This window comes from Alexandromys fortis, unplaced genomic scaffold, assembly GCF_014885135.2.
Source record: "Alexandromys fortis isolate MF-2015 unplaced genomic scaffold, M_Fortis_MF-2015_v1.1 scaffold_123, whole genome shotgun sequence".
In the NCBI taxonomy this organism is placed as follows: domain Eukaryota; kingdom Metazoa; phylum Chordata; class Mammalia; order Rodentia; family Cricetidae; genus Alexandromys; species Alexandromys fortis.
Genome location: NW_026068003.1, coordinates 4200318 through 4217120, shown reverse-complemented (window position 1 = coordinate 4217120; position 16803 = coordinate 4200318). Strand labels below are relative to the sequence as shown.

General features: G+C 44.1%; 1 protein-coding gene across 3 annotated transcripts in view; it reads right to left on the bottom strand.

Annotated features, from left to right (window-relative positions):
• Positions 1–16803, bottom strand: part of Ptprg (protein tyrosine phosphatase receptor type G) — a 672889-nt gene that overhangs the window by 495377 nt on the left and 160709 nt on the right. For 2 of the 3 annotated variants that reach the window (XM_050161098.1, XM_050161099.1), the window contains exon 2: positions 11083–11187. The exons of the other annotated variant lie outside the window; for it this stretch is intronic. In XM_050161098.1, the coding sequence (XP_050017055.1) occupies positions 11083–11187 (105 nt within the window). The remainder of the gene's footprint in view (positions 1–11082; positions 11188–16803) is intronic. 3 annotated transcript variants of the gene reach the window in all.

Below are 16803 nucleotides of genomic sequence, written 5' to 3'. Positions count from 1 at the left end.
CCTGTTGTCATAGAAAGTTCCAGAAGCAGAACCATACCCCCCACACACACTGGCGCCTACCAGGATCTCTCTTTTTGGTTACCAACCAGCTCCCAAATCATGACACAGAGACTTCTTATTAGTTAAGAATGCTCAGCCTAGCTTAGGTTCATTCCTGGCTAGCTCTTTTAATTGAAATTAACCTGTTTCTCTTTACCTTTCCCTCAGGGTTTTTTTCCTTTATTTTTCTTCTGCATATCTTATTTTCACTGCTTCTCCTGTCTCTTTGGCAGCTGCCTGGCTTCTTACCCCGGGAATATCCCCCTTTCTCCTTGTTCTCCTCTTGTTCTTTCTTCTTCTCTCAAGTCTATAACTCTCCTCCTATTATTTATTCTCCCTGCCAGCCCCGCCTATCCTTTCTCCTGCCTACCTATTGGCTGGTCAGCTCTTTATTAGGCCAATCAGGTGCCTTAGGTAGGCAAGGTGAAACAATTACATCACATCTTTACATAAACAAACACACATCCTTACGTCATTAAACAAATGCAGTATAAACACATTTCACACACCTTTATACAGTTAAAGTAACATTCTGGAGCATAATCAAATGTAAGACAACTCTGCCTAGTTAAAATAACATTCCACAACACCCAAAAATGGCCTGGCTCATCTTTCCCAATACTTGTCAAGAAGGCTGGTAGAAATTCACTTTTTTTTTTTCATGCTAAAATTTCCCAAGCAAAAATTTCCCAGTGGCCAGTCAACACTGACTAGAATACGGGCACTGCTGTAAGGAGCGGCACTGTCTTAATTCTAGGACCTAGGGAGCATGAGGAGAGAGAAGAGGAGCCTGCAGGAGGAAATCGAGTCCATGGGAATGAAGTCTTTGGGGGCACAAGTTTCATGCAGACTTTAGGAACAATTTTGTACATGTGAGAGGAGGGCCTTCAAGCTAAGAGTGTGAACAGATGGGCTCAAGAAATCTGGATGTGCTGGCTTCTCCACACTATGGAAGACGGTGATGTCGAGTGAACGAGCGTGACACACACCACAGTGACATCGGGAAGCACAAACCAAACCCCGGGTCTCTATCTGAAACCCAGCGAAGACTCAGCCAGTAAAGTCAGGTGCTGAGCTCACTCATTCCCCAGCACCAGCACCAAGAAGTGTGGATGTGAACAAGAGGGAGCTTGGCTCACTACACAGGTCGACGAGAAGCCTGTATCACCAGAGAAAGGGTACAGTTCACAAGCGACAACACCTGAGGTTCTCCTCCGGTCACCCACCACACGCAAGCACACCTCGACACACGCACACATACCTGAGATTCACAACGGCTGACAGAGGACGAAGGTAGATATTGACTGCAGGAGTCTGAGGAGATCCCTAAACATGGGGGGATGCTCCAAGACAGCGTAGAGAGATAATTCGGGGGCCCAGGACCAAGTGTGAATCATGAGATGTTGAGCTATTTATAGGACTGAACGAGAACCACTGAGCCATGATTTCTGAATCAGACTCTGTATGTTTCCCTGACTTGCAGCCCAGTTCCAGGCACCTAGGTACACTGCTTGAGTTTTCCACCTTGTATTACTTTGGCTATATGGCAGCCAGCTAGCTGGCTTTGTCAGCTTCTCTGTGACAGCAATATTCCCTTCAGAAGGAAGTTGACAGTGCCACATCAGAACTGTAGCTTGGCTACTGTTTAGATAACTTAGTTATGTTTGGATAATTTCTCTTTAAATTGGCCCAATGTTTATAAACTCTTCAATGTACATCTTCAATGTAACCGGAAGCTTAATGTGCCCACACAGAAAACTAGCAGGCCCGCCAGCGAGGCACGAAACTAGGAAACGATGGCATCAACATTCGAAGATACACTCCTGTTAAAGACTCTGGGGCCAGACAGATCTCTCCTCGTTATAAAAATACCCGAGCAAGCGAGAGAGGCGTGAAGGACCTATTTATGCCAATCCCCAAATTTCTCCCTGACAGAAAACCTCTCAGAGAGGACTGGCATTATTAGATTAAAAACTGGTCATTTCTGGAATAACAGCAGCAAAAAAATTCAGTGTCACAGGCACTGAAGATATTGTTTTACACTCTAGTGGTATCCATGAAGAAGGAGGGTTCCTAAAACCAACACAAAGTTAAGAAGGCAACATCAGGACCGGAGAGGTGGGTCACCATTCGAAGATGCTCACTGGTCTGACAAGCCTGGGCATCCAAGTTTGAACCCAGTAAAGGGGGCAAAGTAAAAAGAACCACAGAACCAACTCTTCTAATCTCCCCTCCCCCTCCTCTCTCATGACCAATAAACACTACAAAGCTGACAAGACTCAAAGCTGGGCATGGTGGTACGTGCCTGTTGTCCTGGTGCTCATGAAGCAGAAAGCTCACGTGTTCAAGGCCAACCTGGTCTACACAGGTGAGGCAGCATAGAGGATACTAAGGGATGTTACAGATGGGCAAACAATGATAGAAATTTGAAACCGTCGAAATGAAACCTACCGCTATATGGGCTGATTTAAAAAGATAATTAAGACAATATTCTACATTATGTAGACACTACGGCTATATTTCATAGCCTACCCCAGATCTTAACTGCATGAGACACAAATGAGGTTTCATGAATGAAACAGACAGCTGGAACGTTTGACCAACAGAAGCGTGAGAAAGAAGGTTCAAGGCTCTTACGGAAGTCAGTCTCCAACAGGGTATGAGACACTAGGCTCAGGTATAAGATTTTTCTTAATCATGTAACTCATATTGGTTTTTTTTTTTTGGTTTTTGTTGTTGTTGTCGTTGTTGTTTTGAGAAAACAAGTCAGTCTCGAGGCATACAGCGCTGTTTGGCCCAGGTAAGTATGGACAATCTTGAAAGTTTCTAATGCAGCCAAACAACAATGCTTTATCTGGCATTGCTACCAAGACCACCTCACCAGTAAAAAAGACAAGATAAGGAATGGAAACCCAATTCAGCTTAATGACCTCAACAGGAAAAAGGCCAGTCAAGTAGCACTTACGATGATATAAGCCAACAGTATGTTGTCAATGAAAATGCTCTAAACCATCCCGTAACAATGTCCAGAGAGTAGAACCGAGTATTTCTTTGTTTTCTATCATCGGACAGTGGGTTTATGAACTGAGTCAGATCTAATAAATGAGTCTGTGTTGTTAGGTATGAAATATGATCAGTCGCCTTCAGTGGATCTCGCAGCACACATGACGCCCTGCTACATAGTAATCAAGCATGCACTGAGCTAGTGAGACTCTTCCTTTGGGGAATTAATCAAAACTTCCCACTCATCCACATCCCCCTCACCCCCCACTGTTCCTAAAGGAGTCAGTGTCAAAGGCAGAAATACCACCCTTTCAAATTTATAACTAGGAGAAAAGATGTCTGACTTTGATCCATCACAGATACGAAAAGTATATACTTCCATCTGACCCTGGGCCGTGTTTGCAGACCCACTGAATTTATGGACTAATGAATATAAGGATTTATGTTATGTCAAAGTAAATATTGACCTTAGCTCTGCCCCGGTCAATATTTACTGCTTTACTCAATAAATCCTCGTGTTCATTTCCAAGCCAAGTCAATATCAGTTCATTAATTTCTACTCGGTTCATATCAGCATTTTATAGAATGTTTCACTTAAAAAAATTTGGATACAGAAAGCACAAGCGCCCCAAACAGGCTTGCGTCCTTATGGCTTCATTCATTTCTAGGCTTTTCTCTCCTCACTGTGTAGCCTCAAAATTTTAAGTAGTACACAGCACGAATTTAATATACATAGTCAATCTATCCTAAAACACAATCTTTTTTTAAAATATGGGTATACTGGTATGAGAAATTGAAGCACCCTAGAAATATTTCAATAATAAACAGGATTTTCAAAATATTGACGCAGAGACAATCTCATTCATTTCTAAACAGGACTGGAGCAGTGTCCACGTTCCCCAGCCTACTCATAAAAAGACCACATTATTGATACTACATGAATACATATGGTGGTTCAACTACTTCATTTTTGTGGCTACTATATAAGAATGTCGGTTCTTCTGGGGGTCATTTAGACTGTCTTAACACGGCCTCACCTTGGGGACATGCACAAGCCGTTCTCAGAGGTAGGTTCCTGAACTCAGTGGTGCTGAGAGAACAATAGTATTCAACCCTGGGCTAGGTAGACTCTGTGGCGCAATGGATAGCGCATTGGACTTCTAGCGTGGTCAACCCTGGGCTAGAGTTAGACGGTTCAGTGTTTGCTGCCGGGGCTGACTGTGTAAGTTGTATCCACAGAAACCACAAAGTCGTCCTATGACCTACACACACACACACACACACACACACACACACACACATACACACACACACAAAACATACAATAAAAATAAAAGATTTTAATATTTTATATTCTAGAGATGTTCATCAAAGTCCACCAAAATACTCTATCAAAACCGCTAGCTTCAGAATCAATTTAAAACTAAATCTGAACCATTTTCAAATATCCCAACTAGAGCCATATGAAATTTTCACCACTGATGCCACCTGACACCAAGGCAGCAATGGACAAAGACTTCATCTCCCTGGTAAGCTTGTTCAAAGCCAAGAAGCCCCTCACGCATGCAGGCAGGTTCTCTTCTGAAGCTCACTGGTGCCCATCGACTTTATAAACCGTGGAGCCTTCTCTGGCAAGATGATGCCAAGAAACATTAGAATAAAGGTTTCTTTACTGTTTTCCGTTTTCTTTTCTTTTTTTTTTTTTAAAAAAAGAGAGAAACTCAAAAGGAAAACAATAACAGAAAAATATGAGTTCAGAAAACTTTTTTTAAACAATCAAGAGAGGAAAAGCCAAATTTGGCCAACTCTGGAAAACCCACGCATCTGGCACCAAGTTTGCTTTTAAACAGGAAGCGAGTAAATGCTGGACCATGTGGTTCTGGCTCACCCCCGATCTTGTAGCCAAAGATTAAACAAACAAACAAACAAACAAAACAAACACCAACCATAAGAAGGCAACAGCCTTGCCTACAAGTTCCTCCCTACCTTGAGGTACCTTCTACCATAAACAATTAGTTAAGAACACAGAAAAGGATTACTCACAGTTTCTAGTCAATGAAATAGAAGTCTAAAGAACAATACAAACATAGAACAAAGACAATCATGATACATTTTGATAGGATTAAGTTCAAAGTTTTGAAATCATTATAACCAACCCATCAGTCTCCTCCACATCCACTCATTATAAATGAAGTGTGATGTCATTTTACGTCACCCTGGCAACACCCTAGACGCTTCATCAATGCTTCCTCTACTATGCCCAACAGTAATGGAGTCCTCTGGGCTCTTTCCTCTTACTTTTCGAAGCCCCCATGATAAGCCTCCTCAAGATTAACGAGGCTTTGTCTCCACACTCTTGGGGGGTCTGTCATGATAGTCTAACACCTGGCATACAGTGAAGAGTTCAAAACGGAACACGAAAAAAAAAACAGACTTACAGGCTATATAGTCATATTAACAGGGGTGTGTGCAAGTTCATTGTAAATAAAAAAATAAAAAGAGGAGGCTAGGTGCCATGGGAGAGGCGGATCAAGGCTGAGGAACCAGACAAAGGTGGCTTCTGAGCTGGGGACCCAAGGCTGACTAGATTCCTGCCCAACTCCAACATGTTTCAGCCAATCAGGAGCTACCTACGGGGGGGGGGGGGGGGGGGGGGGGGGGGGGGGAGTCGTCCTGGGAAACTACTCCCTGATGAGGCTCTGTAGGAGGCCTCAGGAGAGCAGTAAATAATACAGCAATATTAACATTAAACCTCCACGTTCTACAGCGCCTTCCATTCTTCCAATGACAAAGGCAGCCTTCTGTAGGCATGTGTATTTTGATTTACCCTGTACAGACATTTTTAAAAATAGGCATGGAAATGTAATTTTAAAGAAGTTAATTATAACCTCTGTTCACAGGGGAGCTCGTTACTTAAAGGGCTCCAACTGCAAAGTCTTTTGTGCATCACCCACTCTTTGATCTGAATACCAGAGCCCGTTAGTGAGCACTGAGGCGTGGGCTCTAGAGCAGAGACTCTCATTTATCTGTCCGCCCGTTAATCCAGATAAAACCTGGACACTAAAGCCTGACCTAGAGACACACGCCTATAATCCCAGGACCCAGGAAGCTGAAGCAGTGCCAATTCAAAGCTGGCTTGGGCTACGTGGTGAGACCCCGTCTCATAAAGGGGCACTGGATCTATCCTCAAAACCTGTGTACTTAGCTGGGAAAATGGGCCACATATCTACATACAGAGAGAAATGTGTTCAAAGAGAAGGGTGTAATGAAGAACCACAAGAATGGGTCTTCAGGTCCAACCTAAAAACCCCAAATTCATGTGGATGCTGAGATGCCTAAAATCTGAGCCTCACATCGACACCATCTGCAAGGTCAGTCCTTCATCTCCATCTTACAGGTAATTTAAAAAGGTCTTAGCTATCCTCTGACCAAAAAAGCAGAAGCGATTTTTGTTAGAATAACCCTTTCTGACCTTCAACTTGTCCAAGGACACTGCTTCCCACAGAGAATTTTGGCAACTACATGTTTTGACTTTGGATTTTTCTGAAGATGGGCACCACTCCCACCCTGAAAGAGATTCCTACAATTTCTTTATACACCAAAGAAACTATTGGGGATGGAGAAAGTCCAGGGTTGGAGAGCACACCGCATGCTTTCCTCCCAGTGTTTGAAAGGAAGAACACAGACACACAGGTTGATAAAGGCGCTTCAGAGTTCCTCCTGGACTCGATTCAGGTTTGTCTCGTATTTCTCTTCCCAGCAACTGTGACCGACCCAACATATGGTATTTTTCATGTAAAAACTACAGAAGTTCTGGGCCAGCTCCAAAATTCATGAACTACCATCACTTAAAGTTACAGGAAAAAAAATTCTATGTCTTAGCAGGTTATAAAACTACAGAAGACAAATCGTGTTAATATCTCCAGTAAGATACTTGAGAGAACTGCGTTTTCCTTCTGGTATACGTAATTCTTCATGAAACTCTTCCTTACCTGTAAGGAAAAAGAAATACAAAGACCAAAAGCCTCTTGAAATGGCACCATGCCTCCTCACAGGAAACCCTACCATCTAACATCTGTCCCTTGCTTTTGATGGATGAAGTTTCCAACTGGATATAGATATTGTGCCCCTTTGCTACATACATCATCTCAAATAATAGCCAGAGGGGGAACCCCATCTCTGGAAGACTACAATCAGAGATCAGGCAGACTCCTCCACCAACAGTCCTGTATGCTGACATTCTAGGTGTCTGATAAGTCCGTCAAAGGACAACTTACACATCAACTATAAACAGGGATCTGTAGTACGGCAAAGGAATCAGTAGAAATCAAGTAACTATGCCCACTCTCAAGTGAAAGCTGAAAGGTCTCCGTTCTACGAATGAAGTACAGTAGTGACGCTGCCTAAGAACAAGCTAGCCCCAGCTCAAAACTTGAACTCCTTGTGCAGTGACTATGAAGTGGCTACCTCGGACAGCATGGGAACTAAACTGCACCCCACCAAACAGCAAACAATGGAACCCCACACGTGTTTCCTTGACCGATCCTGCCTCCCTCATCTTGTCTCTTCCACACCCTTTTCTTAGGAAGGAAAATGCAAGCGCCACCCTAAAGACTCGCTGAAGTCTGTGCGAACAAAGAGGAACACAAGGAAATCTAAGACGTCTTCTTCACACATGGGTAGCTCCAGATTAGACTCAGATCAGGCTCCACCACACAAACATGTGAGTATGTGCATATACGCATGTCAACCTCACACACAATAGTTCTCTCTATACATATTATTAACTATAAATACACACACAGACACACACACACTAATTCTTAGCTGAGAAGCTGTAGTGAACCTCCACAGACAATACACAATGTAATGAGTGTGGTCGTCTTACAGTAAAGCCTGAAGCACAAACTCAGGCTAAAGCCTGCAGCTTCTCCACCTCTGAACTCAATGATCCTCTCTACAAACCTCATAAGAAATTCACAAAGGCGAAACGTAAATTTGCCCATGCCTGTCTCAGCTCCTTTGCCCTCGGTTCTATCTAGCGATTCCTGGAAAGCCTGGCTGCTCAATGAGAATTTCAGAAACACCAACAAGTAATGCAGAAGCAGAGTCAAGAGCAGCGAGGAAAGTCAGGTACTTGAGGACACAGACCACGCTAAACTTAAGCTGTGCCCCAGCTCACGTCACACGCGGAACACCCTACTAGCAGGGAAATGCTGCTGGTTATTCCTGTTTCCCAGAAGGAAAGTCAAGGCTCTGAGCAATGAAGTCTCTCCAAAATCAGACGCACTGTTACAGTATCTGACACAGGTCTATAAGGCAGGACAAAATTCATAGTCTAAGCACTACGCCAACAAATGGTAACATCCTGTGAGAAAATAAATGATTGCAAAATTAGAGCCATGATGTTCAGATCTGGTCCGTTAGACTGATATTTCAGACACGGCCTAATTTACCTTTGTTAAATTAAAAAAAAAAATGCCTCATAACATGGAGCCTTTCTTTTCTCAAGTTCACATTTCAAGCTTCATTGATCCCTCAAAGGTATATCCTGGAGGGGACTAGCACAGTCCACACCAGCCTGAAGTGTGGAAAGTCTGCAGATGCCAAGTCTCACCGATTCCTGTTCTTCCTGTATCCATCAGCAGTTACGGAGCAGCCTCTCTGATGAACCCCAAATCTAGTTGACAAGAGAACCAATACAGAGCTCACTTGACGAAAGAACCACTCTGATATCCTTCGGGAAATGGTTTCAATGTATGAAGAATATACACAGGACGAGCACCCGGTCTCAGAAGTTCTGAACTGCTGGAGTGCTGACATGGAGAACTCGTGGAAGATCCCACAACCAACCTTGGTTGGTGGGTGGCAGTTCAAACCCTAAATGCTATTAGAGTCATTGTAGAGTCATTGCATAAAATTACCTTTGGGTGTTAGGTACACGTGATACACAATAATACCCTGTTCAGACTTGGGCTCTGTCCCTGAGACATTTTAATAAGCAAACATCTTACATCTCAAAGTCTGCTGGCCCCAACAATTCCGGGTGAGTTTCTCAGGTCGTACATGAGTCCCATTTTCTTCTTCCTCCTCCTCCTCCTCTTCCTCCCAACTGATTTTCATTACCCCTGGCAAGCTGCTTGAGAGACTCTTCCAAGCTGGTCATATCCATCCCAAGGTTCTTTCTTCATGGTCCGCCCTGGATGATCTCGGTTGTGTGTGTGTGTGTGTGTGTGTGTGTGTGTGTGTGTGTGTGTGTGATTTATTAAAACAAGAATTGACAAACTAAAGCCTGTGAACATTACCCAGCTGGCTACCTGTGAGGACAAATGCTTCTGAAGACCTGCAAATGCTCAGTTTAAACAAAAACAAATAAAACAAATTCCAAAGAGAGTATTTCCTTGCAACATAAAAATTACGTAAGGTTCAAGTTCCAGTACTCATGAACAATTTCGTCACACCATACCCAGGCTCTCCATTGTCACCTAAGGCTCTGGTGACATGCTGGCAGGGCTGAGTGCTGTAGCCAAGACCCTGTGTCCTAAAAAAGTCTAGAATGTTTATGATCTAGATCTCCCCAGATAGGTGTAAATAAAGCAGTCCCTCAACCTGAACTCTCAGCCTTCGGCTGGAGGCAGAACTCTAACCCAGAGACACACACACTCTGTAACACCTAAAGACGCGACAGGGCCCACCACAGGCAAGGACGTCCATCAATAATGGCTCTATTCCCCAGATGCGCCACGCACGCACGGCCCCTCTCCTGAGTAATGGGAGAAGTTCTGCTTCTTCACCGCCATTTGCACAGATGCCCTGTAACTTCCAATTTCCTGCCTAAGTGCATTATTATTCTAAATTGATGAACTGTAAATAACGGGCCACTTTACGCCTCTTCATGACGGATACCACAGCCACAGAGCACACAATGATAAATTTTCTTCGCATGTCTTGGCAAGAAGCTGTATGTATGTAATTTTGGCCTCCATCTCCCAATTTCCTTCATTTATCAGAAAATGGTGACAAAAGGCTCTAATTAGATAATTCTAGTCACAAAGAAGGAGGTGTGATGGAAGACTTCACCATCACTGTCCGTGACAAGCCAAACAAAACAGATCTGGCCATTCTCCCTGCAGGGGCAGGAGATTTATCAGCAGACAAGAGAATGCAAACCGCCACCAGATAAGGGGTAATTAAAGATCAGGCTATACATTTTACACTGACATAAATTTAACAAGATTTGCAGGTGGAAATTGGGGGTTGAGGAGGAAGTCCTGGTTCTGAAGAGACTCACAGCGGTTTCCTATGCAACAACACGGCATAATACACACATTTATTAGGAAGAATAATCGCCGCACCTCCAAGCTCTTTCCAACAAGGAACCTGAATTATTCAGTACCCCAGTAATTTCAAAGTGCTCTGTCTTTTTCAAGTATTCCTCCTTAATTTGCTACGATCTGCTTTCAACAAGTTGGGAAGTTTTCTCATCTCTTTTAAAAATAACAAACCACCTAGTTCATTTATTTATTTATTTATTTAAGTTAAGTGAAAAGAGCACAATCCAGAAAGGTCTCTCCAAGGAAATTAGCTCTGATGTAATATGCACTAAAACTGTTAGCGATGCTATCCGTGTTACTGTCTCAAACGTGCAAAATAAAACTGGGCTCAGTATACAGCAGAGAGAGGCAATACGCTCAACCACAAAGACTTGGGAATAAGGCTGGGTTTCGTGGATGATGGCTTAGGAGAAACTCCACGAGCTATTGAATGCTGTATCATGTTTTGTGGCCATTAAGGGTCACCCCAGCACCCTCAAGGCAACACTCTGTCTCTCCAAGAGTTACATGTCTGGTACAGTGACTCCTTAACAAGGGAATTTCAGGGACAAACACTTTGAGGACGGGGCGCGACGAGAAAACATGAAAAGAGCGGACTTCAACGTTTCAAGTTTTAACAAAGCCAAACCTGCTTGACCAAACAGGGATCAGGCGAAATCCTGATGCTCCTGTCTTCCAGGACACTGACCAACTTAGGTGGACTCACCCGAGTATGCCCAGTAGGGGTCTCCGGACGCCTTCCGCCTGCGGATCTGCACGGAGCTGCCCTGTCTGCTCTCCTGCAAAGCCCCCACATAGCCTTCAGTCAATGCTGGAAGAGAGGGAGAACACAGTCAGTCATTGTGCTGAGGTGGACGCGGGACACAGGGAAGGTGCTCAGCCATGTGCAGCAGAGCTAGTCACAGAAGCACAAGCCTTAGAGGATGTCTGAACAGAACCTCAGTTTTGTCTTGTTGCACAGCGCCTGTGCCTGTCCTCCCAACTGTTGGCCGGGGCAGGAAGATTGCCTCCTGTCCTAGGCTGGCAGGGCTACAAAGTAAAAGTCTGACTCAAAAAAAAAAAAAAAAAAAAAAAAAAAAAAAAAAAAAAAAAAAAAAAAAAAAACTAGAGAAAAGTCCAAAGCAAGACATTAACACATTTACTGCTCATATTAATGCTTAATATAATCAATATTATCACATATAATAATTATTAATATAATAATCACATCTATGTGATTTTTGTGTTTGAATTTAGTTTTCAGTTGATTGGCTGTTCGTTTTGAGACAGTGTCACTCTGTAGCCCAGGCTGACCTGCAAGCAAGCTTATAGATCAGGCTAGCCTCAAACTCCCATCCAACCTTCTATTTACTCCATCCTCTCAGGTGCGATTGCAGGGATAAGCCCCAGCCGAACCTTCACTAGGCACATTATTTACCCAGTGTGACAAATGTGGAACAAGGGTCTCGGTGGTAGAAACAAGCTTCAAGCAAGATGACTTGCATTTGCCTAAGGTCCAGTGAAATTTGACCCGGAATGTGTGCTTTGGTTTCTAACTATCTGAATAAATGTGTGTTTTGGGTATAAAAGCCTCCAGGGCACAAGTGCTCTTCACTGCGTTTGTTACACAGACGTGGGGGGTGGGGAGAGGTTCCAGGTGCAGAGACACTCACTAGGCTTCAGCACTGCACAAAGCACATAGCAGATCTGAGAGCCAAAGAGAAGCATTGAGACCAGGGCCTCTGCCCCACAAAGCACAGACATGCACTGGAGACTCCTCCAGGTCCACACCCTTAGGCCCACAAATGTTCTCCTGCAGTACAGAGGACAGCAGAGCACAGAACCTTCCACTGTCAATACTCATACTACAGCGTAACAGTGACACACTGTTGAAACCTCAAAGGAATCCAATCCACCCCAGAATATCGAAAGGATTCTCTACCACCACGGAAAGTTCCCATGTGTGCACTGGAGCCTACAAAGCCCTCCCCCACCCCCCTCCCCACCTGCATCCTCTCCATGGAATGCAAATTGCCTCCAGTGATGAGCCTACGCCTAAATGCACAGATGTGTGCAAGGATAAACATCACAGGTGCCCCGATTCCCAAACAATACACGCCACCCGCCTATATTAATACTCAAATGCACCCAAACAAAATCAAGTCTGCTTTCGAGAAGCAAGGAAAATGGTCAGGAGACACGTCCATTGGCTCTGGGATGTGGATGGAAACACAAAACGACGGTACATTTTCTACTCCGATTGGCAGGCAACGGGGGGGGGGGGGGGGGCACAAGGGTGTTAGCTTTGATGAGAAGGCGGCAGCCAATAACGAACACCGCAACTGTGAAAACTAGTTTGAGACCCGCAGCCAGGGCTGGACCACAGATGCTCCTGAGATGAGCCTTTAGACGAGAGCTGGAATGAAGGAGACTCCAAACGTTCTTCTCGAGAGGAAACCTGCTATCACTTCTATTTGTTCCCTCGTTCAAAACGGCAAGGTAAAAAAGTGTAAGCTACTGCTCACTGTCACGTGCAATGAAAATGTGGCCACTCACCATGTCAGCCATTGGCTCTGCAGGTGAGCAGCACAGAGCATGCGTGAGTCGCAAGTTCTCGCCTACGATGGAAACCATAGCACCTGCTCTCCGGCTCTCTCATGACTCCCTCACTCTGGACAGTTCATATTTTGGGGGGCATGTGTCAAGAATTTTAATGTGTTGCCTGCTTACTGTGCTTCACCTAGTACCCCAAAGCCTTTCTCTTTGTATCAGGACAAGGGGTACAGCAGCATCTTGACAATGTGACCGATAAAAGCCAAGTCTATGGGGGTTTTTAGTATGACCTAAGTTTACTAGCTTGTGAAATAAGGGCCCTAGAAGAGAGTTCAGAAGACAACAGGACTTACTGGAGCAGAGCACCCAGCTCAGCCCCAAGCCCAACAGAACAAACGATACGGGAATTTACTCTTCCCAATTGACCTCTTGATGAACGCAGAAGAACCTGCAGGAAGTTAACTGTCTAGAATGTGTGAAGGTATGACCAACAGGTTGGTGGACTGCCGCAGCTGTAACCCACTAAGCTGATGTTTGGTTTGTGCTTGTTGTAAAACAAGGTCGCATGTAGCTCGAGATGGCCTTGAACTATTGGTGCTCTTGATGCCGTGCCCCCAGTTTAAGGATTTCAAGCGTGTACTTCAACGTACCCAACTCACTGAGTAATGGAGACTAAACTGTGCGTGCTGGACAAGAGCTCTACCCCCTTAGCTACATCCTCAGGCCCACGTTCAATTCAAGTCTACATCCCTCCCCCCCCCCACACACACACACACCTCCTTTCTCTATAACTGATGTCTGAGCTGGCTAGGGGATGGTTTCTCAGAACTTGTTCTGGGTGTTTATTAGGTTCACAGACCATTTTTCATTTTCTTCTGCTCCAGTAAACTCGACTAAATTTAAATTGAACTGTTTGAGAGATGTTTTCCCTCAGCACCATCTCAAGAAGAATTTGCTCCATAGCCATCGTTTCGATGGCAATCATAGCCCATTCCATTTACCCACAGCTATCCAGGCACCTTTCTCCTCCCGGCACATGGCTTGCCCTCTTCTGACTTAAGCCACTGAGTCCCCATACACCAGCATCCTGAAAACCCCAGCGATGGAATCAGGCACAAGGGTATCAGCCTGTCTTCCTTACTTATGGAAGTGCTAGGCATATTGAGTCCATTAAGATTTGGGACATGGTCCCCAAAACAATGGGTAGGGTGGGCTGAGGACCAAGTATGGGATCAGCACGAGTTGCAATAATAACAAAATTTGGAGCTACGCCAGGAGGCAGACTATACAGACCAATTCTTTTGACAGCATTCAGTAAGCCCTGGCCAGCACCAACGGGAAGCTAGAGAGTTGGGAGAGTTACAGTGGACAGATTAGAATGTCAAACTCTGTCTTCTGTCACCTGTGCAACTAGTCCTGCGATGACAATGCCTCTAAATATGCACTTTGGCTTCTGCCCATCACTTTACAAGCTACAAGGTCACCATCGTTATAATGGATTATCAACCCGGGGATAAAGTTTTTAAAATAGAAAGCACAAATCAATGACAAACTGTCCTGGACTCTGGGCTTTGAAATTCAAATTAAAATGTTTTGGAGAAGTACCCAAATATCAACTTTTTAAAGGTCCTAGATTGTGTGTGTGTGTGCGCGCGCACAGAGCCAAAAGTCACCTTCTGCCTCCACTGACCCACTTTTAGGACCACTGCTCACCTACCAGAAAGAGCAAACAATGAACACGCAAAGCAGGATGGGAAGGGCCTGAGAATCCCACAGGATGGTCTTTGGGGAGGAGATTTGAAAATGACCAGGGAAGCAAAGACTCCATCACTGGGTGCCACATTCTTTCCAACAGACGACCTGCTCATTAAAAGTAACTCTATTTACTATTCCCTTCCACTGCGGCAGTTATGTGTGGTTCCTTATCCCACCTCCAGATCAGGACAGAACTGTGTATGGATGTCACCTGTATAAACTAAGGAAGACGATCTAAAGCCCTCACCGTGAATATCTTCCAATCAAAGACGAGGTGGTTTTAAATGTATTTTTAAAACCATATGAATAGCAGTCGATATATATATATACTGTATATAAAGCAACTTCATATTTGATTAAAGGAAGAGAGGCTTGCACACGGTAATAGTCTGTGGCTCCCAAGGAAAGCTAGAGTCAGCAACACCAAATTCAATCAATTCTAATACTCTGTCCTCTCCTCAGCTCCAACAGCCCAGCGGCCGCAGCATGGTATGCTATGGTATGGCTATGAATCATGCTATTGATTTTCAATATCTTCTGTGCAGAAAATTAAATTATGCAAATGCATGCCTTTACAGATCCTTACCTTAATGTGAAATTGCACACTTGCTTATGTCAGCAACTTAATTACACAATTAAAAATGGAGCGTGCCTACATGAAAATGTGTGGTTTCATTCTTCGGAACAGACAATACGCGTAAATCTGCCTATGGTTATCATTTGAATAACAAGAAGGAGGAGACGGTGTTACGCAAACATAAACTCTAGCAAGTTCTACAACCGAGCCCCTATGGTTTAGGGATATGAAGTCATTTGTCAGCTGGCAGCATAGAAGGGCCTTTTGTTGTTGTTATATATTGTGTTATATATATAAGTTGTCGGAGCCATTGTATACAACACAGAAAAGCCCAGTAGTGTACACAGATACATATGTTTTTGAAAGAGGTCAACTCTAATGTCATTTTAAGAAGCACATACATATCCTCAGTTGACTAGCAAACCTGGGCAGAAGGAATTTCAAACTCAAGCTGTTTTCAAGGGTCTTGAGTATCTCATCATCGAATGATTAGGAAGGACAAATCGAGCTACTCCCATCATCCCAGTCTACCAATCCTGACAAGATGAAAGCGGAGAGTTAAAAAGCCAACAATATTAACTAGCCAATGATGCTTCCATTGCACTCAGCAGGAGGAATCTTAAGTCACTTGGTTGCTAGGCAGGGCGCCATATGAGTGGCAGGAGTTTTCAGACGCTCTCTCTCCTCTCAGAACTTCTACAGAGCCTAAAGTGAAGAAGATATTTATAAATCTTTCAGACCCACAGGCCCAATCCCGTCCTATAAAAATATCCTATGAGTTACCTATTGCTGAAGACATCAACGAAACAGTTTCCTGTGTGCATGACTTAATTTCCCAGAGCTACTGGACAGAGTTTATGAGAATAGATATTTGTATTATGCGACTATAAAAGCAGATGCGTTACCCATCTCCTAACTGCATCTTTAGGAGGGTTCTGTTACCCAGAGCTTCACAGAAACTTGGTCTTAGGGGAAGGAACTTGAAGTTTCAGTAACTCCCCTGTGTTTATTTGTGTATGAACATTCTTTTCCTTCAAAAAGCACTCATTAAGTAACATTTTGACATAGGTAACTTTTTATTTTTAATTTGTATTCATTTTTGTGAGTGTGGGGTGCCATGTGTGTATGTAGGTGTTTGTAGAGGCCAGAAAGGAGTACCACAAACCCCTAGAACCAGTTGTGATAAGCAGTGGTCAACCACCAGACTTGGATGCTGGGAACCACACTTGGGTCCTCTGCAAGAGCCAGGAGCAGTCCTAAACACCACCTCTCTAGCCCCAAATGTCTTCTTCAGTTTCACAGTTGGAGAGAAGCAAGCTTCTCCAAGACAATAAGAGGTAAGAATCAAGATGGGTGTGGTGGCTTTCACCTTGAATCCCACTAACTGGGAGGCAGAGCCAAGCAGGCCAGCCAGTGTTACAGAGTGAGATCCAGCCTTAAAAACAGAAGGAGGGAGGGAGGGAGGGAGGGAGGGATGGAAGAAGAGAGAGAGAGAGAGAGAGAGAGAGAGAGAGAGAGAGAGACTGACTCTCCCCAGGGTGTGAAGAAAGTAAATGTTAAAGA